Source organism: Cnephaeus nilssonii, assembly GCF_951640355.1.
Source record: "Cnephaeus nilssonii genome assembly, chromosome: 8".
NCBI classification, from domain to species: domain Eukaryota; kingdom Metazoa; phylum Chordata; class Mammalia; order Chiroptera; family Vespertilionidae; genus Cnephaeus; species Cnephaeus nilssonii.
The window spans coordinates 7,878,671-7,905,498 of NC_137079.1; the positions used below are offsets into that span (position 1 = coordinate 7,878,671).

The following is a 26,828-nucleotide window of genomic DNA, read 5'->3' on the forward strand; positions in this document are numbered from 1 at the left end:
TTGCCTATCTGACAAAAATATAATTTTGATTCATTCACACCAGACGGCTATTGTTGTTTGGCTGTTGTCATTTTTTAATTTTTCAATCTGAGGGAAATGGGTCAGTGCCCCTGACTAAATAGCCTGGTATTGCATGTTTTAAAAAATGCTTGCGGCGCTCTGTTGAGCATTCCTGGCCTAGCGGGATGTAACCAGATGCGCCCTGGATGGTGCGTTAGCTGGTAAGGGTGCTGTCTCAGCATTGCCTCCTAACTCGGGAGCTCGGGCGAGCCGTGTCGCTTCTCTGGCCTCAGTTTCCTCATCTGTAAAATCAGAATGGTACAGTTCTGTGCAGCGCTTGGGAGGAGATGGAGCATGTGGTTAGTCAGGCTCCAGGGTCCGATCTGGTTCCGTTTCTGCCGTGGTCACTTACCAGCCATGTGCCCATCTCATCTTCATGTGGCGGTAATAGCGGCATGTGTTTGCTTGAGTTCTGAGCATTGCGTTTTACACGGGCAGTGATTAAAGCACTGCCTCACATTGTGTTATCGTTCTTGCCATTTTACTCATCTTGAGTCGAGGTGACAGAAGAAGATCCAGATTCTGTGCTTGGCACCGCGGGCTTTGTGGCCTGAGCCAGTCAGTGTCTTCCTAACCTCTGGCTCCTACGGTGGGATGGCGACAGTGCCTGCCCTGCCTCCCCTCACTAGGTCCTCAGATAAGTAATGCGCAAGAAGGCACTTCGCAGTGTGATGATAATACGCGGGATAATTTATTAGAAAAAGAGCCTGGTCTCTCTACATGGATTTGTACAAGTATCTAAGGGGAAATCCTCGTTTCTTGCTATATATGTTGGGACTGCTTATTTAGACTGTTTGGTATGCCTTCTGTTTTGAAAACTAGACGTACGCTTATGATTTAGAAAACCATTGCATGTGCCTTTTACATTTTCCTGCAGGATGAAACCGTAACGATAGAAACCGTCTTTCCATTCGATGTAGCAGTTAAATTTGTTTCTACAAAGGTAGGTCCCTGTGAAGCAGATTGGAAATCATTTAGGTTATAGAAATTAACAGAAAAAATAAAATGGATTTACCTTGTCTTCATGCCTGACAGTTCGAGCACCTGGAGAGAGTGTATGCTGACATCCCCTTTCTGCTGATGACGGACCTGCTGAGCGCCTCCCCCTGGGCCCTCACCATCGTCTCCAGCGAGCTCCAGCTCGCGCCCACCATGGCGTCTGTGGACCAGCTGGAGTCCCAGGTGGACAAAGGTGGGGCTACGGATCCTGCACTAAATTAGCAGAAGAGTTAGGGGTGTGCCTGTGTGCATGCACATGTGTGTGCACCCCTGCCCGCCTATGTGTGCGTGCATGTGTGTAGGCTGGCCATGTAAGAGTTAGCTTTTGGTAAGGAAAGGAATGGGAGACTTATGCTCACAAAAACAGATGCCTTTAGAATTCAGGTGGAATCAGCATCACTTACAATTTCAGTTACATTTTTTTTTTTTTAAATCAGGGTTTTGCTACGGTAAGAAAGTTACTTGTTAAAAAAGGTACTTGAAAAGGTTACAGCAGGTCCTCGAATAGCATGGCTTCGTTCATGGTTGTGTTGTTGCAGCATTGATGAGGTGCCATAGGGACCGAATCCTGTTTCTGTCCGGAGCCCGTGGTCTGGCTCTGTGTCGTCTCATTAGAGTGGCCGTTCTCCCTCTGCACGCCTCCTGCACCAGCCTCTCAGCCCGTTCTTGCTGCATCCTCATAGTCCATCGGCGTTGGTTCACCAATGAGCAATGCCTCTGTTAAGATAACACCAGGTTTCTTATCTTGAGGTCAGAAGTCCCCAAACCAAGGACTGCGTGTCTTCAGGCTCCAGGGAGACCCTTCCCCTGGCCTTTCTCTGTGTCTGGGCCCCTTGGATTCCTTGGCTCGTGCCTCCTCCCTCCTTCTTCAACGCCAGCGTGTCTCGTCTTCAGAAACCTTTCTGTGCCCGCTGCTTCCATTGTCCATCTCCTCCTCGGACCCCTCGGTGCCTCCCTCTCTTCTAGCCTGTGCTTGCATTGGGCCCACCTGGCTCGTCCAGGACGGCCTCCCTGCTTCAGGACCCTAATCCCCTCTGGGAGGCCCTTTTCGCCCTGGGAGGTCACACGTAAGGTTCTGGGAGTGAGAGTGTGATACCTTTCGGGGTGCGGGGGACATTATTCATCATGCCGCCGCCGAGAACACCAGCACTGGTGCACTGTCAGGTTTGCGTTGGACACATTACAAATCACAGCTTTCCTCGCCATAAATTTGACCTTAATTGTTAAGAAAGTCTGTGATCATTTTGGTTATAACTTAGAATTAGGGAGGACTTTGGGGGAATTAATATGAACACCTCAGGTTTTTTAAAAAGCGATTCTAAGAGGGTTGAATTGATGTGAGTTCTACTAACTGGGGTACATTATCATATCCTAGTCCTTAAAATTAATTAAAAGGAGTTAATTCAAGTAAAGACTGACCCAGCTTTTTTCCGTCTCGTTTCTGGTATCGACCCACAATCCTAACCATCAGTTCATCACAGCCTTCTGCTGGGAAACCCATGGAAACAGTCACTGATGTGTAGGGCTTAGCTGTCATTCTCGGGGTTGCTCCTAGATTTGCTGAAGTTGGCATTAGATGGCACTGTTGCCAGCTGGCATTTACAGGAGTGACATTGCCAGCCAGGACGTGCCGGGGGGTAGGCAGGGCTTGGTTTAGAGGAACGTTTATCTAGTTATCAGGAGGTTTGCTATAAATTGGGGAGTGGAGCGCATCTTTTCACGAGAGGTAAGTAGCCACGTTGGGCAGTAGTGAGACACTGTCTGATGTATTGCGTTTTGGTGATCTCAGCACTATGTGCCTGTTCAGAGACAGTCCAGAGTCCTCTGGAGTGCCGTTTTTACTGCTTTAAGGAATAACTAAAATCACTCAGTTTTGTTTTTATTTCCTATTGGGAAATGTTTCCTTTGGAGACATGAAGTAATTTGGAGAAATAAAAATAGTCACCAGAGGGTGTTATTCTGACTCCAGACTCCTCCCCCTCATTAGTCCCCAGGGGAACGTGTCACAGACAGGCAGCTGCTCGCCTGCTTTTACTGCTGGATTGGAAAAGACACGGCATGGGGACATGAGGACGCTGTGAGCCGCAGTGTCCGAGTCTAAGGAATGCATAACCAGGGTTCTTCTCGCTGTTTCCCGGGTGGGCCTCTCCGCACGCGTGAGTCCTGCCCGGGGACTGACAGGCTCGTGCTTGTAGTTGTCTTGCAGACCGGAGAGAGCGCGAGCGAGTGCTTCTGTCTGCGGTGCCCGGCGGCGGGGAATGTGGACGGTGGAGTGGCAACGGGGCATTACGTCATCTGCTGGAAGAGGTAAGATATGTCAGCGCTGTTTCTCTCGCCGTCTGTGCTGTTCTCATGCCTTAGTTGCTCGTCGTCCTGTGATAGTTGGGAGCTCTGTCAGTCCCCGAAGGAGGGGAAGCCACGGGCTGTCACTGTCCATGGTCACACCCACGAAGATGAGAAAGGGTCACCGCACTTCTGTCGGTGTCTCGTCCCAATCTGTGACCTGCACACTGAGGGAGTCTTACCAAACCACGTTTGATGCTTGGCCCATTAACACATTCGGGGAAGCTGCCCTTATTTGCAGTTAGCAGGATTGCCTACGTAGACGTCCCAGGGGAATCAACACATTGTTAGAATTGTAAGAGTCCCGGCGCGGTGGCTGGGCTTAACGTCAGTGTACAAGATCAACTGGATTTCTGCACGTCAGGAATAAACCTTAGCCAGCCGGTGCATGTCCATGTCCCTGTTGCGATGGATTGACTTTGCACGTGACATGTGACTGAGGTGCCCTTCTCCGCAGGACCTCGGCCGGGGACAGCCTCCCTGCCATCAGCACCGTCATCACCCTGCCACACGTGATCGTGGAGAACATCCCCCTGCATGTGAGCGCAGGTAACGCATTCAGGCTCACGGGCAACGGAACCCAAGAAGAATGGTGTTTCAGCTGCTAAGATTTTTAAAAACTTCTGATTGTGAAAAATACCTGACATTTACCAAAGTAGGCTGTGACCAGTCTCGTTTCCTGTGCCTCTGCACACTCCTCCTACCCCCTCACTTTGGAGCAAACCCAGATATCATTTCATCTCTAAGTATTTCAGAGTGTATCTGTAATATTAGTGGTTATTTTTCTAAACCTAATCAGAATACATTATCATGACTTTAAAAATTGGCAGAATTGTCTTAATATTATCGAATTCCAGTGCTGAAATTTTCCTAGTCGACTCTGAATGCTCCTTATTGGCCTGAGGTCTCCGTGAAACCGGGCGGCAGGCTGACTCCCTCTGCCCTCCGGGCCATCGCCTTCCACACCGTCATTCCCCTCTGCCTTTCTGTCTGTTTACCTAGGGACCAAGTCCTTTGTCCTGTGGAGCTTGCTGCAGGCTGGGTTTTGCTGATTGCACTGCATTACTGCTAAGTGTTTCTGTGTCCTATAAATTGGTAGTTCGATCTGTAGGCGTGGTCAGATTCAGGTTCAAGTTTGGGGCAGGAATACCATAGTCCATGGCATGTGCTCCCATCAGTGGCACGGGGTGTCCGCCATCCCTTTTTGAACCATGTTAGATTTTAAAATTATTCCTAATATATAATGTAGCCCCTGACAGCCAACACCCTTTCTAAGTCAGTCACTTTCAAAGGAGATTTTGAGTCATCTTCGTCTGTTTTTTCATAGTCCCGTGGCCTTTTTCAGTCAGGAAATTTTATTTAGCGCGAGTGCAGGGATACCGTTAGTTTAAATAAGCCCGTGTCCTGTAGAATGAGATTCATTTGCCAGAAGGACCCACAGATGGTGAGCTGTTTTCTAACCCAGAGGATCGTGTCCTCCCTGCAGACCTGCCGTCGTTCGGCCGTGTCAGAGAGTCGCTGCCCGTCCGCTACCACCTGCAGAATAAGACCAGCCTGGTTCAGGACCTGGAGATCTCCGTGGAGCCCAGCGACGCCTTCATGTTCTCGGGCCTTAAGCAGGTAGAGGTCGCCTCTCGTTGGGATGCTCCTGGAGACACCAGGTGCGGCGGGGGAGGGAGAGCTGTGCGCGTGGACTGGCCAGACTGACGGTGGGCCTGGGATTCTGATAGGAGTGCAGTGTCAGGCACTTCTGTGGATCGAGTCCGTTGTTACAGAGCGGAATCGGTGGGCAGGCCTTTCCACATTGAGATCGCATGTGTAGGTCCTTTGTCCTTGAAATGAGTTCACAAATCCTTGGGCTGTATAATGGAATTCCTGAAAATCTTAGATTTCCCTTTAATTACTAATGAGTGTGTGTGTGTGTGTGTCTTTTTTTTTTTTTTTTTTGAGGCCTGGAGGCATGACTACCTATATTAAAAGCCTAATTCTCTTCAGCTCTATCAGTGCAGTGTTTCAGGGCTTTTGTTGTCAGTAAGTACTTTTTAGTAATAGAACATAATTAGAGGAACACATGTATCGTAACACCTAGAAGTACGTACCCTGACTAGTCATCTGTGTCCTGCGTATGCAAAATAGAGTTATATATGATGCATACTTTAATTCATACACTAATTTAAACTGTTACATAGTAAGTATAATCTTAGCTCTGTATGTTGGTGCACATGTGCATGTATTATCTGTGGCATGTACCTGTATGCACTCATTTGCAAACGAGTAAGCTTTTCTTGAGTGTCTTTATCTTTTTCACATATTAACTTACAAATAATTGGATGATGTAAAATACCAAAATCTTACCAGTTTGTGTTCTTTTCTGAAGGATTGTTCAAATTTTCTAAACATCTTTTCCCCCTGAAATTACTCACCTTAACACAAAGGTGAAATCCCTAAAAGAAAACACAAGAAGCAACTAGTGTGTCTGATGTGGACATCATGTTTACAGAGATACTTCTCTGTACGTTATCCTTACCATTTGTGACTGTGAGCTCTACCTGGCCTGCGACACAGAATATATCGCTCCGTCAAGTGTGCTCATTTTTAAGCTGGCACAGTTGCCTTGTAGGTCTTGGTAGAACAGAAATCATGTGCATATTTTTAAATATGTTTTTATTGATTTCAGACAGACGAAGGGAGAGGGAGAGCGAGATTGAAACACCAATGAGAGATGTGAGAGAATCATTGATCGGCTGCCTCCTGCACGTCCCCTACTGGGGATCGAGCCTGCAACCCGGTCATGTGCCCTGACCCGGAATCCAGCTGGGGACCTCTTGGTGTGTTGGTCGATGCTCCACTACTGAGCCACACCTGCCGGGCTCATGCACATATGTTTTACACACGTATTATCCATGTGGTACTAATTCAGCCTTACCTTTTGGAATCTATGGCGGATGGAATAGGAGAGAGAAAATATTCACCAGAGAGATTTGGGTGTCCAAACATTTGTAAATAGTCTAGGAGTGACAACAAAGATATTGCAGGTCTGTGTATTGATTATCTATGACATTTTGTGATTTAGATTCGATTACGGATCCTACCTGGCACCGAGCAGGAAATGTTATACAACTTCTATCCTCTCATGGCCGGATACCAACAGCTGCCATCTCTCAACATCAACTTGCTTAGATTTCCTACCTTCACAAACCAGCTGCTCCGGCGTTTCATACCCACCAGTATTTTTGTCAAGGTAAGGCTTAGACATCTCCTGCCTCTTAAATATACTGTCTTGAAAACAAACAAAAGGTTTTTTTTTTCATGTAAATATCGCTAAACAATAATTTGAGACTAACAGTGATAGTTTTGATTTTTACCCTATGAATTTGGCAGTATTGCTATTCATTTCTATAAAGTTACTATATTTATAGAATCTAATTTAAAAAATGTTTATTCCCTTAGGTAAATGATTTATCTTTATAGTATCCTTAAATGTGTTTTTTCTTTGGCTTTCACAAAGTATGTTTTTAAATTATAGTTAATTTGTAACTAATTTTTAATCAAAATGGATTAACTTTCAAAATATGATCACTGAATTCTCCTAATTCTCTCAGTTTAACTGTGTAATACCGAATTGGAGTCTTTTTTTCATTGAATTTATTGGGTGACATTGGTTAATAAAGTTCTATAGGTCAGGTCTTTTCTGAAAATGGCCATCTGTCGGGCACAGTTCTGTGTTTAATGTTCTGATTTACTCCAGGTTCCTGCAGTAGAAAACTATTGGGTGGTCCTAGTGTGTGACAGGGAGGTGGCCACACAGGTGGGTCGTGTGGCTCTCGCTTCGCCTCCCAGTCAGCCACTCGCGGTGCCTGAGCGGAGGCTGCCCCAGATAGTCTGTGCCGCCCCCCCCCCCCGGCCCCGCCCCGTAGTGCAGATGTTCTCAGTGTGTGTGAGCCTCTCTTCTCCGGCGGTGCCCCTTTGGGAATGGCAGGTTCCACTGCACAGTTCCTTTTTGCTGTCTGTCACGTTTGGGGGAACTGGGCCTTGTTTTTGTTACCTGGGACTTGGTAATTACAGATCAGTTTCTGCTCATGTGTCCTTCATAATTGTTCTAGCTTTTATTTTTCTAGGTTTCACACTTTTTTGCATCTGCAGAAAAATTGCTTTATTAACCCTTCCAAGCTTCTGTCCTATTCCATACATTAGATTGTTTAAAACAAAACAGAAAAGCCATATTCATGATTTTAGATCTCTAGTGTCTAGTTTTAGATTCACAACGAAATTGAGAGGAAGTTAGAGATTTCCCATATACCCTCTGCCCCACCAACAGTGCTGACAGATTGGCAGTGGCCCTGGAACACCAGGGGCTGAGGTGGGTCAGCTGGTGGAGGTGCCTGATCAGCTGGGGGTGTCTCCAGGGGTCAGAGGGAACAGGGGACCCAGCACGCAGTTGCTGTGGCGTGTGCAGGGGTCAGAAGGAACAGGGGACCTAGCACGCAGTTGCTGTGGCGTGTGCAGGGGTCAGAAGGAACAGGGGACCTAGCACGCAGTTGCTGTGGTGTCTGCAGGGGTCAGAAGGAACAGGGGACCTAGCACGCAGTTGCGTGGTGTCTGCAGGGGTCAGAAGGAACGGGAACTACCACGCAGTTGCCATGGCGTGTGCAGGGGTCAGAAGGAACAGGGGACCTAGCACGCAGTTGCCATGGCGTGTGCAGGGGTCAGAAGGAACAGGGGACCTAGCACGCAGTTGCCGTGGCGTGTGCAGGGGTCAGAAGGAACAGGGGACCTAGCACGCAGTTGCCGTGGCGTGTGCAGGGGTCAGAAGGAACAGGGGACCTAGCACGCAGTTGCCGTGGCGTGTGCAGGGGTCAGAAGGAACAGGGGACCTAGCACGCAGTTGCCATGGCGTGTGCAGGGGTCAGAAGGAACAGGGGACCTAGCACGCAGTTGCTGTGGCGTGTGCAGGGGTCAGAAGGAACAGGGGACCTAGCACGCAGTTGCTGTGGTGTGTGCAGGGGTCAGAAGGAACAGGGGACCTAGCACGCAGTTGCTGTGGTGTGTGCAGGCGTCAGAAGGAACAGGGGACTTAGCACGTCATTCCCGACCCCAGGTTCAAGTGAAGAAAGAAGCCAAGATGAAAGGCAAATACATTTTATTTTGGTCCTCGCACATGTTTATACTGTTTTTGTGAACAGTTCTAAGAATTTAAAAATCTTTTCAATTAAGTGAGCTGACAGGTCATTATTACTCTGTAAACCATCTGATTTTCCCACTTTGAAGCCACAGGGCCGACTCGGGGACGACGCCTCCATCGCCGCTGCGTGAGGTTCACGCCGGGCTGGGCCGTGCTCGCCGACGCTGGACAGAGCTCCCTGAGGGTTTCATTCCGAACTGTAGCGCTGATCGTGGGGAACGTTAGTCTTTATTTTTTAATGGATGTTATACCAACTATTCAGAGGCACTCGTGCATTAAGAGATTAGCAAAGCCTGTCCTCTGTATAGTTTCACTAATAAAACTTTGAAATCTGTCAGTGGGACGTGACAGCTGTCAGACCATTGTTGTTGAAAGTCATTGGTGAGTAGTAAATTCTTTTCAACGTAAGTGATGTGCATGTGCAGCGTCAGGAAATCCAGCCCTCACAGGAGTGGACGGGAGGGGAGAGCTCTCCATCCCCAGCAGCCCACGGGGCTCACCCCAGGCCGTCATCCTCACAAGTCAGTGCGTGCTCACAGCGCGGACACAGAACGGAGAAGCCAGCCGTGACCGACCCAGGAGACTTCCCGACAGCTTTGGTGGGAGAAGTCTAACTGTCTAACATGTGGCTTTGCTTACGATCAAGTCATGTCAGAGGCTCGTCTGTGGGGCGGGTTTGTGTCTGTGTTATTAAGACTCCTATCTGTACGGGCCCAGACTGCAAGGACCTGATCGTCATCATAATTCCCTAAACAGAAAAGTTTTTAAAAGATTCAAGGTCTAAATAAGAGCTTTTTGTTATGTTGTGCACTTTAAAAACAACCATTTAGGTTCTTGAAAATTCATGTAAATAAAAGTCACATTGTGAAATCTCTTTGTTTAAATATTTTAATTTAAAACTACCTGATTTCCTGGAAATGTTGATTATTTAAACGTGTGGGAATTGTAAAAAGGCAACGGTGGTGTAAATAAACGTGTTCTCTTTCAACGCGCCTGCATACATCTCTCATTCACTTTGAGCTCAGTCCGCGACACGGCGGTGCCCTGGAGCCCTGGCGCCATGCGGTGCAGGGAGGGGACCCGCTGCTTTCGGTGACTCCCGTCACTTGAAGGAAAGAGTCTTGACTTGGGCTTTCTTTCCTGGCCCATGTTACAGCTCCGCCCACAACATTAAAGTCTTCCAGTTGCTATTCTCCCTGTGATACTGCTAAGAAGGCCGGGTTGTAATTCCCACATTGGCATTGCATGAGAGACAGTACGTTTGAGGCCAAAACCCGGCAAATGGAAAAGGTAAGCTCGTACTCTTGAGGGGATGGTTCACGCAGGCAGTCCCAGCAAACACCTTGCGGAATCTCCCTTCTTGACCAAAAGCCCAGAATAGGCCCCAAAGTGTCCTGGCTGCTCGTCGAAAAACCTTCGAGATGGAGTGTGCTCTCTAATGGTGACGTGAGTAAGCAGTAACCACTAACTTTCAGAAGCAGGTGGGGGCGACGTTCGTGACCAGAGATGGCTGAACGAATGAGTACAGGACATCAAGCACAGAGGTGGGTGTTGTCTGGCTGTGGGTTTGTTCTGGAACTTTCCTAACCAGCGATGCTCACGCCTGCCTCCGATGAGCTCCACAGCCACCCTCTCACTCAGGCAAACAGCTGCCTACAATCCCCGAAAGGACAAAGTCCCGTGTGTCCATGGAAGGGCAACGGAAGTCCTAGCAGAGCCATGTTCAGGTTTTCTTCGAAGATCAGATCTGGGAGGAACCTTCCCTTCCACTCAGAATAGAGACGTGGTCTCAGGACCCAGCTGTTTCTGCTTCCTAAAGTGTTTCACAGGGGGGGTGGGGGTGGGGGTGGGGGTGGGGTGATGGGACCCAAGTCAGAACTGCCATGCACACCCGGTTTCAGGGTGTGCGCGCCACGCAAAGTGTGGTAAATTCTGTCTTCTCCCCAGCCATTGAGAGAATGCAAACCCACAGCAACCTGGAGGTGGATTCTCATCTGCGGAACGCACCCTCATCCTAAATCAGAACGCCTGGCAGAGGACTGGTGACGACCGGCTGTATTCAGTTGGTCAGGATTTCTAACCGTGTCCCCAGACGGTGGTCACCAGCATTGGTTGAGAGCTGCAACCTGCCAGTGGTGGTGTGCTTACCTCATTTAATTCTAGTAAAAGCCCAGTGTGGTGTGGGTACTGTTACTGTCCCCCTTTTAAAGATGTGGAAACTGAGGCACGGAGAGACTAAGTGACTTGCTTGATGTCCTGGTTACCTATTGCTGCAAGACAGATGGCCTAGAACAACAAGCGTTCTCGGGTGGTTCCAGAGGGTCAGGAACCCAGGAAGGCCTGGCCGGGCGGGTCGCTCACGCGGTTGTCCCTCAGCAGCGGGAGTGTCTGGAGCGCCTACCAGGGGCCAGTTTCGGTGCTGAAGCCGTGAAGGGACCCGTTCCTGAAGACCCATGGCCCAGAGGAGGCCGCGTGTAAACGCTCCGCACAGGGTGACCAGCGCCCCGGAGCGGGCGTGGGACGGGAGGCTAAGGGGATGTCTGGGATTCACTTTTCAGGGCTCCGGAAATAGACACGAACAAAGCAGGCTGGGAGAAATGTGCAGAACAAAAGGGGCGTGGGAGCCCCATTTCACCGTACTCGTCAGCATGTCTGAATGTTTTGCTGATGTCAAAGCAGATGCAGGCAGACGGAGCCCCAGCGGAGGGACCGCAGGGTGGGCGTGAGGGAGCGGCGGAGGCAGGACTTCCTGCGGGCGGGAGGCTGGAGCTGTTTCACAGCCGTCACGCAGTGACTCTGTGTTTCTCTGGTCTGGAAGCGCATTCCCGTCATCCTGACGGGTCCTGTGATGGAAGCTGAGGTTGGGGGGCACATGCATGTTTGCAGAACAAACCAATGCACGAAGTACTTCCCGGGGATGAGGGCTGTGCTGGCGGGCGCCGCGTGCTTCCCGTGTCGCCGGACCTGCCCCCGCTGAGTGAAGCCGGCTTGTTTTTCCTGCCCCAGAGGGTCACGTTCGGTGATAAGAGAATCAGGGGATGGAACTCAGAACGGAAAGAATGCAGCTGCTGTCCCCGCCGCCGTTTCTGGGAGGGGCTCTCTCTGTTGGAATGGGAGGATTTGGGGGTGAAGCTTGCCTCTCTTTAGCTTTATTATGCTCATCAGATTGGAGATTATCGCTTGAAAAACGTTTGCTGTTGGTGATAATCAGCCATCCTTGTCTCAACAAAGGGCTGAATCCCCAAACCAAATTTAACAAAGCAGAAGCCTGTGTTGGAGAGGAAATGCTGAATCATGTGGGCCCAGCACGGAGGAGCCCTGTGATGGCTCCCGGTTTTATCAGAGCTGTTCGCCGCTCACACCACATTTGCCGCGTCTTCTCCGCCCTCACCGCCATCCTTTACTGCATTTCATTTTTTACTGTAGAAACTTCCAAACGTACAGAACAGGAGGGACTGTGACACTCTTAGGTGCCTGTACTCAGCTCTGGTAGCTGTTGATACTTGGCCATCTACATGGTCTTGCACCTACACCCATTCCCTGGTTATATGCTTTCACCCGTAAATAAAAGGACGTCTTAACCAGGTAGCCACAATGCATTGTTGATAAATTACCCATCATTCCTTACTGTGTCTAAGTCACACTATAGACCCAATTTTCCTCACTCAGCAGTCTTTCGTAGTTGGCCTGTTTGAATCAGCATCCACACAAAGTCCATCATTATGTCTCCCAAGTCGTTTTGAAGTTTCATTTACTATAGGACAGTCCCTTCTCCCTTTTCTTTTTAAAAAAATGTATTTTATTGACTTTTACAGAGAGGAAGGGAGAGGGATAGAGAGTTAGAAACATCGATCAGCTGCCTCCTGCACACCCCCTACCGGGGATGTGCCCGCAACCAAGGTACATGCCCTTGACCAGAATCGAACCTGGGACCCTTCAGTCCGCAGGCCGACGCTCTATCCACTGAGCCAAACCGGTTAGGGCTCTTCTCCCTTTCCATCCCTTGTCATTGAGGTGTTGAAGTGGAGTCATTCTTTGAACTTTTCCACGTTCTGGTGGCGGCTGATTCTTCCCAGGGTGTCACTGGCCTGTGTCCCTGTCCCCGTGTTTGCTGTGGACTGGAGTTAGGGAGCACAGCGTGCCTGCGTCCCGGTTCCTGCCCGCCTTTCCTTTTTGCAGTGACATCTCACAGGTGGCATGCTAAGCATCCTACCGCCACACGCAAGGTCTGGTTGCCTTGCCTCAGTGGGTTCCAGGATGACAGCCTAGTCCCTTTATGACAAGATTCAGCTAAACAGCCATCTCGCAGTAGTCTGCATCAATTCATTAGAAGTTGCAAAATGTAACTTTAAAATGCGCTTCTGCATTCATTGGCTGCAATTATTTTGTGTAGAAACGCTCCCCCTCATCTATTAGATCCGTTAAGTCACCCTAAAATAGAGTTCTTAGTAACTTAATTCTTCCTCTGCATAATTTTCAGAGCAATGAGTTGGCGCCTGCAGCTCTCTCTAATGCAGTTCAGGAGCTTTGGTTTTGTTTGTTTGTCTTCCCCGTTTTCCCCTTTTCTAGGAAATAATCGCGAAAGGAAGACTGGAGACAGGGATGTGGGGTTGGTGGGACGTGATGGCTCTGACTTCTTAGGCAGCAGCTGTCAGTGCCTCCGAGGGAGACCAGCGCCCCCACCTGGCTTCGTGGGAACAGGGTCACACCTGCAGCGCCCACCTTTTAAAGCTTCCGCTTTGAAAATGAAGCTTACAAGGAACTCCAGCCGGAACAATGAAAGCAAGAAGACAGCTCTACAGACTGTTAGCAGGCACCCAGTCCTGCAAACCTTTATCAACCTTGCACTTAAAATCGATGCTACTGTTAGGTCTGATAAAAAAAAAAAATCGAATCGCTAGCCCCTCCCCTGGGAAACTGACCTTCAGATTATTTTGCGACATTCCCTTAGGCTTAGACCACATTCCATTTGCTAAGACCTGTAACTTTCCCCTCCGGTCTTGCCCAGAGGATTCCGCCCAGAGAACTCCCCTCCAAAAAGCTCACCTACAGCTCTTTAAAAACTCCGACTCCCCATCCCTGGTGCTGACGCCATGTGGGGGCTCAGCCCCTCGGGTTTCCAGATGACCTAATCACTTCACGGTGCTTTAACCCTTTCAGTGACGCTGAAGCAGGAACTTTAGGGGAATATAGGCAGGTGTAGGGAATTCTTAGAATTGGGGCCCATGAAAAACACACAGGGCTACATTCTGGGAGAAGGTACATCTCCATAAGACAAGGAAGCCAGGTGCAGCTACATTTCCGTAAGACAAGGGAACTGGAAGTAGCCAAGAAAGGTCTATATTTACAAAATAAAGAAGAAGGAAGAAAGCTCAGAAGGAATGGAAGGACTATGAGGGAGGAGGGCCTCAGGCGTCACTATAGTAACCAATTCGAAAAGGGAATATTGACCAATGAGAAGGGATGTCAGGACACAGGAGCGGCAGCCTTTATAAACCATGGAAACAGGAAGTCGGTGGGACCCTTTCCCCCTCCCCAATGAGAATCCATTCTGTGGGACTCTCCCCCGCTCCCCACGTGGGAGTCTGTACCTGTTCTTCAATCAATCTCCACCTTTGCTATACCACCCTCTGTCCGTGGACTCATTCTTCGACTCCGGCGGACAAAGAATCCGGGTTCCAGTCCAAAAATTCCGTTTCAGCCCCAACAATTACAATGTTACAGATGTTCCCAATGAGTCAGTGCAGGAGCCTGACGTGAAGGGAAGATGGAATTACGTGTAATCGGTTATTTGACACTAAATCTTTAAAAACAGGTACTCCTTGGCCGAGGGGTTTCTCACCGCACACAGAGTTAAACATTACTCAGGACACTTGCTAAGGACCTGCGGGCAGAGGCGTCACTGCCTGGGGGTTGTAGGGAGAGAGGGGACTCACTCCCACTACAGCCGAGGAGCAGGGAGGGCTCAGTGGATGGGCAGGAGGACTTGCTGAAGGCGACCAGGGTGGTCAGAGACCAAGGCCTCTTACTCCAACGGGATTCTCCAAGGACAGGGAGGGAAGGCCAAGGTCAGGCCAGAATGCAGTTGGCTCAGGAGCCTGGTCCGAGGAGAGCGACTGTCCATACACAGAACGACCCCCCGGGACCTTCAGTTTCCGGGATGAGGCCTCCTCCCAGACAGGGGCGTGCTGACTGCGCCAGGCCACGTCTGAGCCCTGGGCGGGCAGGGCCTTCTCCCCGTGCTGCCTGCTCTCCCGCCTGGAAAGCGGGCCAGCTGCCCCTGTGCGCGTGGCTGGGGCTCCGGGGCATGGAAAACTCCCACCACCCAGGACCGGAGGGGGCCGGCTCCGCTTGGTGGAGCAGAACGCAATCTCCAAAGCGGTCCGACAGGCTGGGCGACCGCAGGACAAGGAGCCTTTGTGCTGTGAGATGGGAGCCCAGCTGGAAGGAGAAGGCTCCCGGGGGCCTTGGCTGTCAAGGCTTCAGGAGCCCCGGCTGGTTGGCTGGTTGAGTGCGTCCCCCACTCCCACCCGGTGCCGCGCCCTCGCCCCGGCCCCAGGGCCCCGGCCGGGCTGCGGGGGGCCCTCACAGCCCCCAGGGGACGTCTGCTCCGCTGGTGACCGCCTCTCTCCTAGACAGGGCGCAGCCACTCGGGAAGGCGGCCCAGCGGCTGCATTTCCCAGCCCCCCCCCCCCCCCCGCAGCCCCCCGACATTGCCCAGGCATCCGGGCCCAGCGCCTTCACCTGGGACGCAGGCGGATCAAATCCCCAGCTTCTTCCCGGAAGGAAACATGGTCCGGGGAGAAAGCTGACCATGCCGCCACCTGAAGGTGCTGGGTCTGCAGGGCCCTCCCCCCCTGAGCTCCTGCACCGCCCCCCCTCCCCCCGGCCAGCCCCCTGCCTCGGCCTCAGCTGCCCACTGAGGGCAAGTGATGCTTCCATGGACAGCCCCCAGCAAGGGTGAGAGGCCGGTGGGTGGCAAGGCCTCCTGGCAAACTGGCGCCCCTGGCATTTCCGCTCCCGGGGAGCCGCCCACCCACGTCCTCCTTCCTTCTTCCCTGCTGTTTGGCTTGGCAGGGCCTCAGCTCCCCGCGGGCCCGCACCCGGCAGACAGCTCTCCCTTTGTGAGAAGGGCCCTGCTCCCTGGCGGGCTCGCCTTCGTTCCGAACATGTAGCTCTGGGCACGGAGAAGTCTTCAGTAATCCGGGGAGATGGGCATGACATGTTGTTGAGGAACAAGCCAGCGCTGAGCAGCACGTGGGTGCGACGCTCGTCCGTGGGACGGACCAAGACGAACGCTCCACGGACTCACACCCAAGGACAGGACCGGGCGGGCACTCACCAGCTCTCCTCTTGGATTATTGGATTATAGTGATTTTTTCTTCATGTTTCCTGTTTTAAAGTGTTTTCTATAGTACATGTGTTCTTTCCTATTAAGAAAAAAAAATGGTAAACGTTACTTTTATTTTATTTATTTTTAATTTGTCCTTACTGTTGAAAGTATTACGGAAGTCCCCTTCCTCCCCACCCCATTGACCCTGCCCCCCCTGCCCCCGCCCCTCCCAGGCCTTCACCACATGGCTGTGTGTGTCCATGGGCTATGCGTATATGCATATAAGTTCCCCTGTTAATCACTCTCCACCCCTCCCCCAACCCCCGCCTTTCTCAGATTCCTCAGTCTGTTCCGTGCTTCTATGTCTCCGGATCTACTTTATTCATCAGTTTATTTTGTTCATTAGATTCTTCATATGCGTGAGATCATGTGATACGTATCTTTCTCTGACTGGCTTATTTCACTTAGCACGATACTCTCCAGGTCCCTCCATGGTGTCTCAAAGGGGAAGAGATCCTTCTTTTTTACAGCTGCCCAGTACTCCACGGTGTAAATGTCCCACAGCTTTTTATCCACTCGTCTCCTGATGGGCACTTGGGCGGTTTCCAGATCTTAGCTATGGTAAATGGCGCTGCTATGGACACAGGGGCGCACACATTCTTTCCGATTGGTGTTTCAGGTGATGAACGTTACTTTTAAAGGCACCCATTCCGGCAGCAGTGGGAAGAGAGTCAGGGGTGGGTCCTGTGCCTGGCCTGCTCCTTAGTGGCCTGGACAGTCCCAGGAGGAGAGGGGTGTGGCAGCTGGACAGTGCTCCCGGGGGAGGACAGTGCTCCAGGTCACATCCCGCACTGCACTCTCCCTTCCTACTCGGGACGTTCTACTCGGGGGCTGGCACTGTGACTTGGAAAGGCCCACGGCCTAGAAATGGGACGCTGAAATCCCCTTCTGGTGGAAGTGTTGTAGGTGGGGAGGGCTCCTCGTCCCCTCCAGTTGCTGGGGAAAGGGGGGTCCTCGGGTGCTGCTGGAATAAGAATTTCTGGAGGCCCCCACAGGAGGCGCGGTGTGGTAGAAGCTTCATTTCTGTGGAATGACACCCCTGGCTCCACGGTCCCATTGCCCTGGGCCCACCACGGAGGTGCAGCGGTGACTTGGGAACGGCTGGAACGGAGGCCGTGGCCCAGAGTTTTCGCGCCATGTTGCACCGTCTAACCCAGCACCGGGCTGGCTTAGCTCATGTTCCCGCGGCAGCCCACCGGTCCATTGCCGTTGGGGTCTGCGGGGCCACGTGGCTGTGCAGGGAACAGGGGCCGGAGCAAAGCCACGGGAACCAGAGCGCCAGGAGGGCGAGCTCCTTTGTCCCCAGATCCATGGTCGGCAAACTGCGGCTCGCAAGCCACATGCAGCTCTTTGGCCCCTTGAGTGTGGCTCTTCCACAAAATACCACGGCCTGGGCGAGTCTATTTTGAAGAAGTGGCGTTAGAAGAAGGTTAAGTTTAAAAAAATTGGCTCTCAAAAGAAATTTCAATCGTTGTCCTGTTGATATTTGGCTCTGTTGACCAATGAGTTTGCTGACCACGGCCCCAGATGGTCACAGGCTTGCATTGGCCCTACTGCCTCTGGCCAGTGATTTCCGTTCCCAGGTTTGACTGGCAGCAAGCACCTCCCCTATGCCATCCAGACTTTGCTGCGCAGGCATCTATCTCCCCTTGTTGGTGATCTGCGGGGAGGGGGCCGGTCTTCCCCTGGGGAGAGTGAAACCGCAGCTCCCTGGTGAAGCTGCCCAAATGACATGCCTCTAATGTCTGGCCTTCCCTTTGCCCCTTTCCCGTTATTGATAACCAGCTAATGACCATGGTAGCACAGGCACTGTGAGGTGTCTGAGACAGGGAGCGGTCTGCTCAATTCCTGGCCAGATAAGTATGTGTGAGCTGTGACTGGAGGGACCCGCCCGAGAAGCATCCCACCCAGAGACCTGGGCCTGGGCACAGGGGGAGGGAGACCGACAGGAAAACAGACATTTTGTTATTCTCTTTCTTAAAGCCACGCTGGGATGTCCACCCATGTCTCCGTGGCCAGAGAGGCAGGGGGGGCCCAGCCAGAGGACGTGGTGTAAGGGACGCAGGGCATCGTCGCTGCCACAGGGTCGCTTCAAGGCCCCCCAGCCTTCAGGGTCCTTCGAGGCCCTCCAGACCCTCTAGCATTCCCTGTGCGGGCTGTCCACCTTGTGGCGTTTTAAAGGGAGTGTTTTCTCCCACGGCACGCGAGCTCTTTCTTCTTCAATTCTTTCGTCTCCGGTGCCTAGCACAGCACTCAGGGGACAGCCATCAGTGGCCGTGCGGTCACTTAGAGGTGAGTGGCCAGAGCGGTCCTTGGACCTGACTAAAGACAGTTATGGGGAAGGAACTCCAAAATCAACAACCAGCTGCTTGTTAGCTCAGCGATCGAACTGGATATAGGGACACAAGAGAATCCCAAACCAGCCGCCGTGTTGATTTCTCAGTACCAATAACTATGGTGGACTAGGCGTACCCCCAAATCAGCAAACGCTACAAGTCAAGTTGGTTTCGGACATTTGCTTTCTGTTTGCTTTGTTTTGTTTTTGGAGAGCTCAGTTATCAGCACATCCCCTGCTCCCGCACCATCAGAACTCGCCTTCCTTTTCCCTTAAAGTCCTCACGTAGCTGCTGACCCTCCAAGCGTGTGAGCAGGTCCCTAAGTCAACCGTGTCACCTAATTTCATTGAAAATAGGGTCTGATGGTTTTTTTAATGTTAGTATCCTGTTGCTGTGAGGATCGTGCCCTGACAGAAAGCCCTCAGAAATACTCTTTAATGTGTATAGTCACAACGTCCATGTCTTCATAAAGTATTAATAGCATGTTCTTATCTATATGGTGGCACTTTATAGTTTACATAGTTTTCATGGAATGCCTTTACGAAACAGAGAGAGCATGTGTGACCTCATTTTGTGGGTGAGGAAACGGAGGCTTATGAAGTCCAACGGATTGTTTAGTCACAGTCGAAAAGTGCAGAGCTGGGGTGTGAACTTGGGTTCGCTAACTCAAATCTATGTGAAAGTAAGGCCATTGGCCTGCAGTGCTGACGGTGAGCTACTATGTTGGTAACACCTTTGACCTCTCAGGGACTAAGGATCCCAATATTTGCACTGAAACAGCTCTCTCCCTAGTTTCCACATTTCTGTCCTTTGTCCTGCACTCTCCCGGGCACTCAGACTTAAAACTAGAAAGTTGGGCCCTAACCAGTTTGGCTCAGTGGATAGAGCGCCGGCCTGCGGACTCAGGGGTCCCAGGTTCGATTCTGGCCAAGGGCATGTACCTTGGTTGCGGGCACATCCCCAGTAGTGAGTGTGCAGGAGGCAGCTGATCGATGTTTCTAACTCTCTATCCCTTTCCCTTCCTCTCTGTAAAAAAACGAATAAAATATATTTAAAAAACAAACAAACAAAACACTAGGAAGTAGGGCAAAGAGGTGTTCTCTCCACCCATAATTAAGAATGCCAGAAAGTTCTCTTCCCTTTTCCTCATGCCCTCAATACAAATTGCTCCAGTGCACTCATGCCTGGGATTCCATCATGTGCTGTTCTGGCGTGAAGCCAGGAGAAGGGGAGGGCTGTAGATCCCTGTTCGGTGCTACCCTGCGCCAGGCACACCTTCCTCTCCTCATCAGCCCTCTGCAGTGCACCCTTCTGTCAATGCGGGAACGGAAAATCCGAGAACCGAGGTACTTTTTTTCAGGGTCACCAAACGGGGAACTAGAAGGGATCATAACTGAACCCGAGTTGGGCTGGCTCCAAACCTGTGGTTTATCTACTGCTCTAGACGAACGTTGATGTGGGTCCAGCCCTGGAGTCCACATTTGTCTTATTAGGTATCTGTTTGCTGAGGAGGTGAGTTACCCATGGCGTGCCTGATGGGGGACCCCCACCTATCTCCTCCCGCCTCCCCTTCCCGCTGTCACACTCCGCAGGACTTCTGATGCCTGAGGCCTTTCTTTGGCTTGAGAGCCTGTCTCCCCAAGAATGTTAGTCTGGCAGACAAAGCACAGGAGAATGAAGCCCTCACCCCAACCCCAGCAGCCCTCAACCAATGGCTGACAGCAATGGTGTACACAAGCCAAAGCTCCGTGGCCCTTGGGGTGGGGGAACCCTACAGGGACTCCCAGAATTCTCCCCTGGGAGGAAGGTCCAGCTGTCTACAAAGTGATGTGCCGGGTAACACACCTGTTTTGGCTGCCGTCCTTTCCCCGCCTCAGTTCCAAACTTCACCGTAGATGTTTCCGGGGGCCCTTTCCAATATATTGCTTGTCCTTGGATATTTGTCTCAGGGTTTCCAGGTCTGCTTCTTTGGAACCCAAACTAATCTGATCAGCAACTGTCCTAAATATACACCTTTGGCAAAGAGAAGAGCCAACAGACCTCCATTTCATCCAACATCCGAGGGAATGGAAGAACCTCGCCAGCTCTCGTTTGTCCCCAGATATTTTCATGAGGTCAGCTGTTCACCCCTTGCTCATTAGCGACGGCCAGGGGGCCTGGAGTCCTGTTGCTGTTGGATGGAGTGCTCTATAAAATGTCAAATTGGGTCCAACGGGTTGTTGGTGGTGGTCAATTCTTCTAAGGCCTTGCTGATTTTCTGACTACTCCTTAACTCCATTACTGAGAGAGGAGTCTTATAGTCTCCAACTAAAATTGTGCATTTGCTCAAGTCTCTTTTAAGTTCTATCGGTTTTTGCTTTACGTGTTTCGAAGCTCTGTTGTTAGGTGCATGTTCTTCTAACCTCGCTGGTGCATGTGAGCTGTGACTTGAAAGATAAGATGCAATTTAAAATACGCCAAAGCCAGGAAGAACATTCCAGAAAAAATGGAAATAATGATTGCAAAGGCACCAATGAATGGCCGGAATGGGTAGTGAATGAATGACGAGCACCCTATGGCTAGAGTAAAAGGTTAAGTGGCAGAGAATCACCAATGCACCATAAAATTCACCACATTTTGTTTTGCCAACTTTTGGCCTGATTTATCCACAGTGAGGCTAAGTGAATTATTTGGATCATTTACTCTATGGAAGCCACTGATTTGGGTGATCCAGTGTCCAATGTGTATCGTGTGGGCAGTAGAACATGATTCTGGAACCAGTCTGCCCGAGTCCAGCTTCTTATTCCAACATTCACTCGTCAAGTGAACCTGAGCTAGGACCTTAATTTCCTCCTGCCTCATATTCTCATCTGTAACAGCAGAGCTGCAACTATTCTCATCACAGTAATGTCCACGTCAGAAGGTTATTGTCAAGACGAAGCAAGTGGCCCAGACAACATGCTTAGAAGCTTGTCCGGAAAATGGTAAGCATTCAACAGACAGCACCTGCTTGTTTCAAAAGCCACTGCGACAGGAGCTGAGAGAACCAGGCTGAGCCGGACCTTTGCGATGTTTCTGGGGCCGCCAAACTACGTACCGCGAGCTGGGTGGCTTCCAACGACAGAAGTGCTTTGTCTCCGAGTTCCGGAGGCCGGACGTCCGAAATCCAGGAGTCAGCAGAACCTCATTCTCTCTGAAGGATCGAGCTGGTTTGGTTCAGTGGCCCTCAGACCGAAGGGTCAGGGGTTTGACTCCCAGTCAAGGGCACACACTTGAGTCGCAGTCAGGGTGCGAGTGGGAGACAGCCAACTGATGTCTCTCTCTGTCATTGATGTTTCTCTCTCTTCCCCCTCCCCCCCCCCCCTCCATCTTACCTCCCTTTCACTCTCTCTAAAAAAAAGATCAATGGAAAAATATCCTTGGGTGAGAATTAAAAAACAAACAAACAAGAAAAAATACCTTAAGAACCTAAAGTTGGGAACAAGTTCGCCAGGCCCTGGGTTCCTTGCAACGCGTTGGACTCTTTGCGTGAGTTTCCGGAGAGGGATGGCTAGTTTGTGTTTTTTTTCTTTAATGTGATAAAAATTCGCTCTGCCAGCTGAGCATGTTTGGGGTGAGCAGGTTACTCTCTCCGCGGGGGAGAGAAGTGTTAGCGTGAGGCCCCGGGGGCGTGCTCGGTGCTGCCTGCAGCTTCGGCGGAGGCTTAGCTGAAAGGTACATCAAGTCTGAAAAACGTATTTTACAGTGGAGGCCGTGGGGCTGTCCTCGATTCCGTCGGGCGCGCACAGGGCATCTGGCACGCGAGGCAGAGAAGGCCTTGAACTTCCTGCTCACATCCCCGGAGAGGCAGGATCTGCCCGCTCACCCTCAGGAGCGAGTCACACAGCTTCTCCTGAGGTCCGTCCAATCAGAAAAGCAAATCCTCTACCTCCGAGGAAGGCAGAGGAAGCTGCACAAAGAAAGGAAGGACACCCCAGGCCGGTTTGGCTCAGTGGGTGGAGTGGCGGCCTGTGGACTGAAGGGTCCCGGATTCATTTCCGGTCAGGGCACATGCCCGGGGTGCGGGCTAGTTCCCAGTAGGGGGTGTGCAGGAGGCAGCCGATCCATGATTCTTTCGCATCATTGATGTTTCTGTCTCTCTCTCCCTCTCCCTTCCTCTCTGAAATCAATAAAAATGTATTTTTTAAAAAGAGAGAGAAAGAACAAAAGAAAGAAATCATTTGGCGAAGTTGTTGGCTGAGGTTTTAAAGCTCCTCCTTTGTAGTCTAACCGGAGAGTCCCAGAGCAGGTCCAGGTTTGCCAGCCACAGACCAGTGTTCTCTGAGGCCACGAGCAGGAGGGGCTCAGGGCAAAGGGGGGGCCTCGGGTCTTCAGTGGCACGTCCCGAGGGCAGCTAACGTGAGTAGGAGAGTCGGGGCTGGGGTGTGGGGAAGGTCGGGCTGGGGTCCCCCGCGGGGGAAAAGCAATGTTGGCAGATGGGAAGTCAAGCTCTTTGGACTTGTCCAGCTTTGTTCCTTCAAATCACATCCACCTGCCCCAGAACCGCTATCGCTACCAAGGCCAGCCCAACCTGAACTTCCGACTGTGGGTCCATCCCACTGTGTCATTGGACAGCCTTCCTCCCAGCGTTCCACAGAGGGGAAATCTGCTGCCCACCGACATCCGGGGCGTTCTAAAGGAAAGAGGAGGGCAGAGGCACCCGAAAGGGCCTGGAGGTGTGGAAGCAGGCTCCAGCCCGACTCCCTGGTGCTCGTTGTTTTGTGTATTCGGCTGCTGCAGGTCCTTTTTGCCACCAACTGGGGCACCAGCTCCTTCTCCAACCTGTACCTCTGATTCTCGTCACCGTCTCCTCTAACTGCCCCAGTCCTGTTACCCCGAGGAAAGGTGCAAACCCAGGCCTGCAAATCCGGAAGGGCCGATGCTGAGAGTACAAAGGAGGGGTAAGAAGGTGGAAGAGTGGCTCCAGGCCCTGGGTCTGGGAGTAGAGAACCATTCTAGGCCTTGGACGAGGCAGGATGCTTCTCCTCCATGTTGCCTTAGGATTAGGGTTGCCGATGTAGCAAATGAAAGTACCGGATGCACTAATACACAATACAATGTGGAGGAATCTCGAAATCACGTGAAGTGAAAGAAGCCAGTCTCAAAAGACCATGTGTGGCATGAGTCCACGTAGGTGAAATGTCCGGAATGAACAAACCTATAAAGACAGAAAGTAAATTCGCGGTTGCCTAGGGCTGTGGAATAAGGGGGCAGGGGTGGGGAGTGACTGATAATGGTGACGGGGCTTCTTTTTGGGTGATCAAAATGTTCTAGAAGTAGATTGTGGTGATGGGTGCAAAACTCTGTTCCTATACTAAAAACCATTGAATTGTACAATTAGAGTGGTGGGATTTTATCATACGTGACTATCTTAAGAAAGCTGTTTTAAAAACACATATGACCAAGTTAAATTTGAATTTTGCATATACCATGAAAAGAAATTTAGTATAAGTATATCCTACACAATACTTGGGGCATATTTATACTAAAACTATTTTCATGGTTTATGGGAAATTCAAATATAACTGGATGTCCTCTACTTTATAGGTAACCCTACTTATAATTCAAGTAAATGTCTCAGAGAGCACGAATCCACAGCCCAAAGTGAGGAGAAATAGTTCATGAGATGGCATTTAAATGCGATTTAAAGGGGCCCTTACATAATTGGGCATCAAAATGCTTAGCAATTAAGCAAGACCAAGAACTTCTGATTTAATAATAACCATTTTAAAAATCCTATATAAGAAAGAGGTAATATGCAAATTGATCCTCACACCCTCTCAAGATGGCTGCCCCCATGTCATCACAAGATGATCGTTCCCACATTGTCAGAAGATGGCCGGCAGGGGAGAACAGTTGGGGTTGACCAGGCCTGCAGGGGAGGGCAGTTGGGGGGAACCAGGCCTGCAGGGGAGGGCAGTTGGGGGCGACCAGGCCTGCAGGGGAGGGCAGTTGGGGGCAATCGGGCCAGCAGGGGAGCAGTTAGGGGGCAATCAGGCTAGCAGGCAGGCCAGTGTTTAGGAGCTAGCACTCCCAGATTGTGAGAGGGGTGTCCGACTGCCGGTTTAGGCCCGATCCCTGTGGGACATCCCCTGAGGGGTCCCAGATTGGAGAGGGTGCAGGCTAGGCTGAGGGACACCTTCCCTTATTGCCCCGGGCCTCTAGTCTAATCATAACTGCCAAGGCAGAGAGATCAGGAAGAAAGGAAATAGTGTTTAAATTGTATTACTAAACATTTCCAAAAAAAATATGCAAAGTGTTTAGAAGTAAGAAGAACTGGATATTTTATAAGAGCCTCTAATCTTTGCATTTTATGAATCTTGCCATTGGATTAGAAACAGTTTGAAGGAAGGTCACACGTGTGAGCCTTAAATGCTTTTGACTTGCTCAAGTGTATGAGAAGTTATTATAAAATATTCCATAATGATGGTTACACAATGAGATTTACTATAAAGGTTGTCATGTTTTACAAAAGAAAATGAAGGCACCTTTGAGGAAAGTGTTTAATATATATATATATGTGTGTGTGTGTGTGTGTGTATATATATATATATATATATATATATATATATATATATATATATATATATATGTTGCTCTGGATAGTCCATACTTGTTTTGAAGGGATGCCTCCGTTTGCTGAATTCTCTAAGTTTGCATAATTGCGATCTCTACAGGATGGCCACACCCTGCTTTGATACTGGAAAATCCAGCATAAAACTGCTGCAATAGCACAAATCTGTGCAGGCTTATTAAGCAATTAACCAGCAGGTTGTGCCTGCAAAGCTGTCGTGCTCCCAGGACAGTGATAGCAGCAGGCAATGCTATTTTCATACCTTACAACGGGGAAAATGTAAAACTGCAATACATTGCTCTGAATTTAGTAATTCGATAAACTGGGATTAGGATATTGTTGGGGTTACATGGTGTGGTATACAACCAAAAGTTAGGCTTTAAAAAATTAAATATTTCAAATAAATAACAGATGCTAAATTAACATCCTCTTGGTATGATAGCCGAACTTTCCCACTATGATATTGGTGTGATTAAAAAAACAATGATTTTTTTTCTAAAGGAAAATAAAAATGATAGATTAAAAGAAGTTAAAATTAAATTGGCAAATTTCATGTAAGTTCAGAGAAAGAGACCAAACCTTTCTCCTTGAATAATTTTATGGAACAAAAGTGATATCAACTATGTAATGGATATTATACATGATATAAACGTTGGGCTATGATTTTCAGAACATTTCCCTCTTCCTACTTACACCTACACTTAACAATTTTTTTTTTTCATTTAGTTCCCACAGTGAGATTCAGATTCTTAGATTCACGATGAGACTGCATAATTGTTCTCCGTTTGAGGGCTAAGGCCTTTACATTAAGAGATTTTTAAAAAGAAAGCATGTGATTTTTTTTTTTTTCAAAATAAGAAGCAGAATTTAAGCATATGAAGAACATCTTGGGCCTGAATCTGCTTAAAAGAAGAATAATTCAGGCAGCTGATTTTACTCCTTAGATTAATAGGACTTTTTCTGCTAAAATTCCAGCACTATTCTGTTCTGGGGACAGGAGTGGGGAGAGTGCTGAAACCCCAGAACTGGTGCTGAATCCAGGCCCCTCCCGTCTCCTCCCCGTCTAGTGTGGGTCACATGTTCTGCTGGACTCTGCTTCCAGCTTGTTAATGAAAGTCTCCATACAAATGAAGACGTTTCAACTTCTTGAACTCACAGAAATAGGAAATTTGGTGTCACACTGAAAAGTCACAAACTGGCGGACTCCATAGCCCGTGGAACTGGGAGAATGCTCCCTGGACTAGGTCCATTGCGGAAGAACAACTGACTTCCTTAGAATCTCTCATTAAAATTAACCACACCCCCCAGGCAAGATGGTTTGCAATTTGTAAACGGCACGCAAGGCTGGGGAACATGAGCCACGCTGGTGACGCTTGAAATCAGTGTGAAAGGCAGAGGTTGGCCTCACAAGCACGGACTCTCTCAGACCTGGGTAAGGAGAACACCCCATTCCTTTTCACTGATTCTTCAAGACGGGGTGTCTTTGAAACCAGCGTTACCCTTCCCATCGTTTGTTGTGTCCCGGAAGCTATTTCTTGAAGGTTGTATTGTGCCTACCTCTGGGTCCAGGTTTCAGTCAAGCAAATAAAGAGACTTAGAGTCACTCCCAGCCACTCGAGCTGACACATTGAATCAAGAACACATCGAATCTCCGTTTCAACTTACATTACATAACACACGGTACTTTCTATTTATACAGATAAACTCAGTCCAATCCAGCGTTTTATTCCTTCCACTGGGATTCCTTTATTGGGTCCACACACATGTCTCCCAGGTTTCTGTTGATATGAATCAGTTCTTTGGGCGTGTTCGGCTCCCTCACAGGCCATATTTTGTACCTGTTGGGGCCTGTTGGAAATGTTTTTAAAATTTATTTTTCAATTACAGTGGACGTACGTAGTATATTCGTTTCAAGTGTGCAGC

The 26,828-nt window shown here is 49.9% G+C and overlaps 1 protein-coding gene across 2 annotated transcripts in view; it reads left to right on the forward strand.

Moving 5' to 3' along the window:
* Window positions 1–9,565, forward strand: part of TRAPPC11 (trafficking protein particle complex subunit 11) — a 34,088-nt gene extending 24,523 nt beyond the window's left edge. The window contains exons 24-30 of one of the 2 annotated variants that reach the window (XM_079779212.1): window positions 938–1,003; window positions 1,096–1,252; window positions 3,255–3,366; window positions 3,860–3,951; window positions 4,889–5,022; window positions 6,476–6,643; window positions 8,671–9,565. In XM_079779212.1, the coding sequence (XP_079635338.1) occupies window positions 938–1,003; window positions 1,096–1,252; window positions 3,255–3,366; window positions 3,860–3,951; window positions 4,889–5,022; window positions 6,476–6,643; window positions 8,671–8,715 (774 nt within the window). In that variant the 3' untranslated portion in view covers window positions 8,716–9,565. The remainder of the gene's footprint in view (window positions 1–937; window positions 1,004–1,095; window positions 1,253–3,254; window positions 3,367–3,859; window positions 3,952–4,888; window positions 5,023–6,475; window positions 6,644–8,670) is intronic. The other variant, XM_079779213.1, reaches the window with a different exon arrangement.
* Window positions 9,566–26,828: the final 17,263 nt, after the last annotated feature.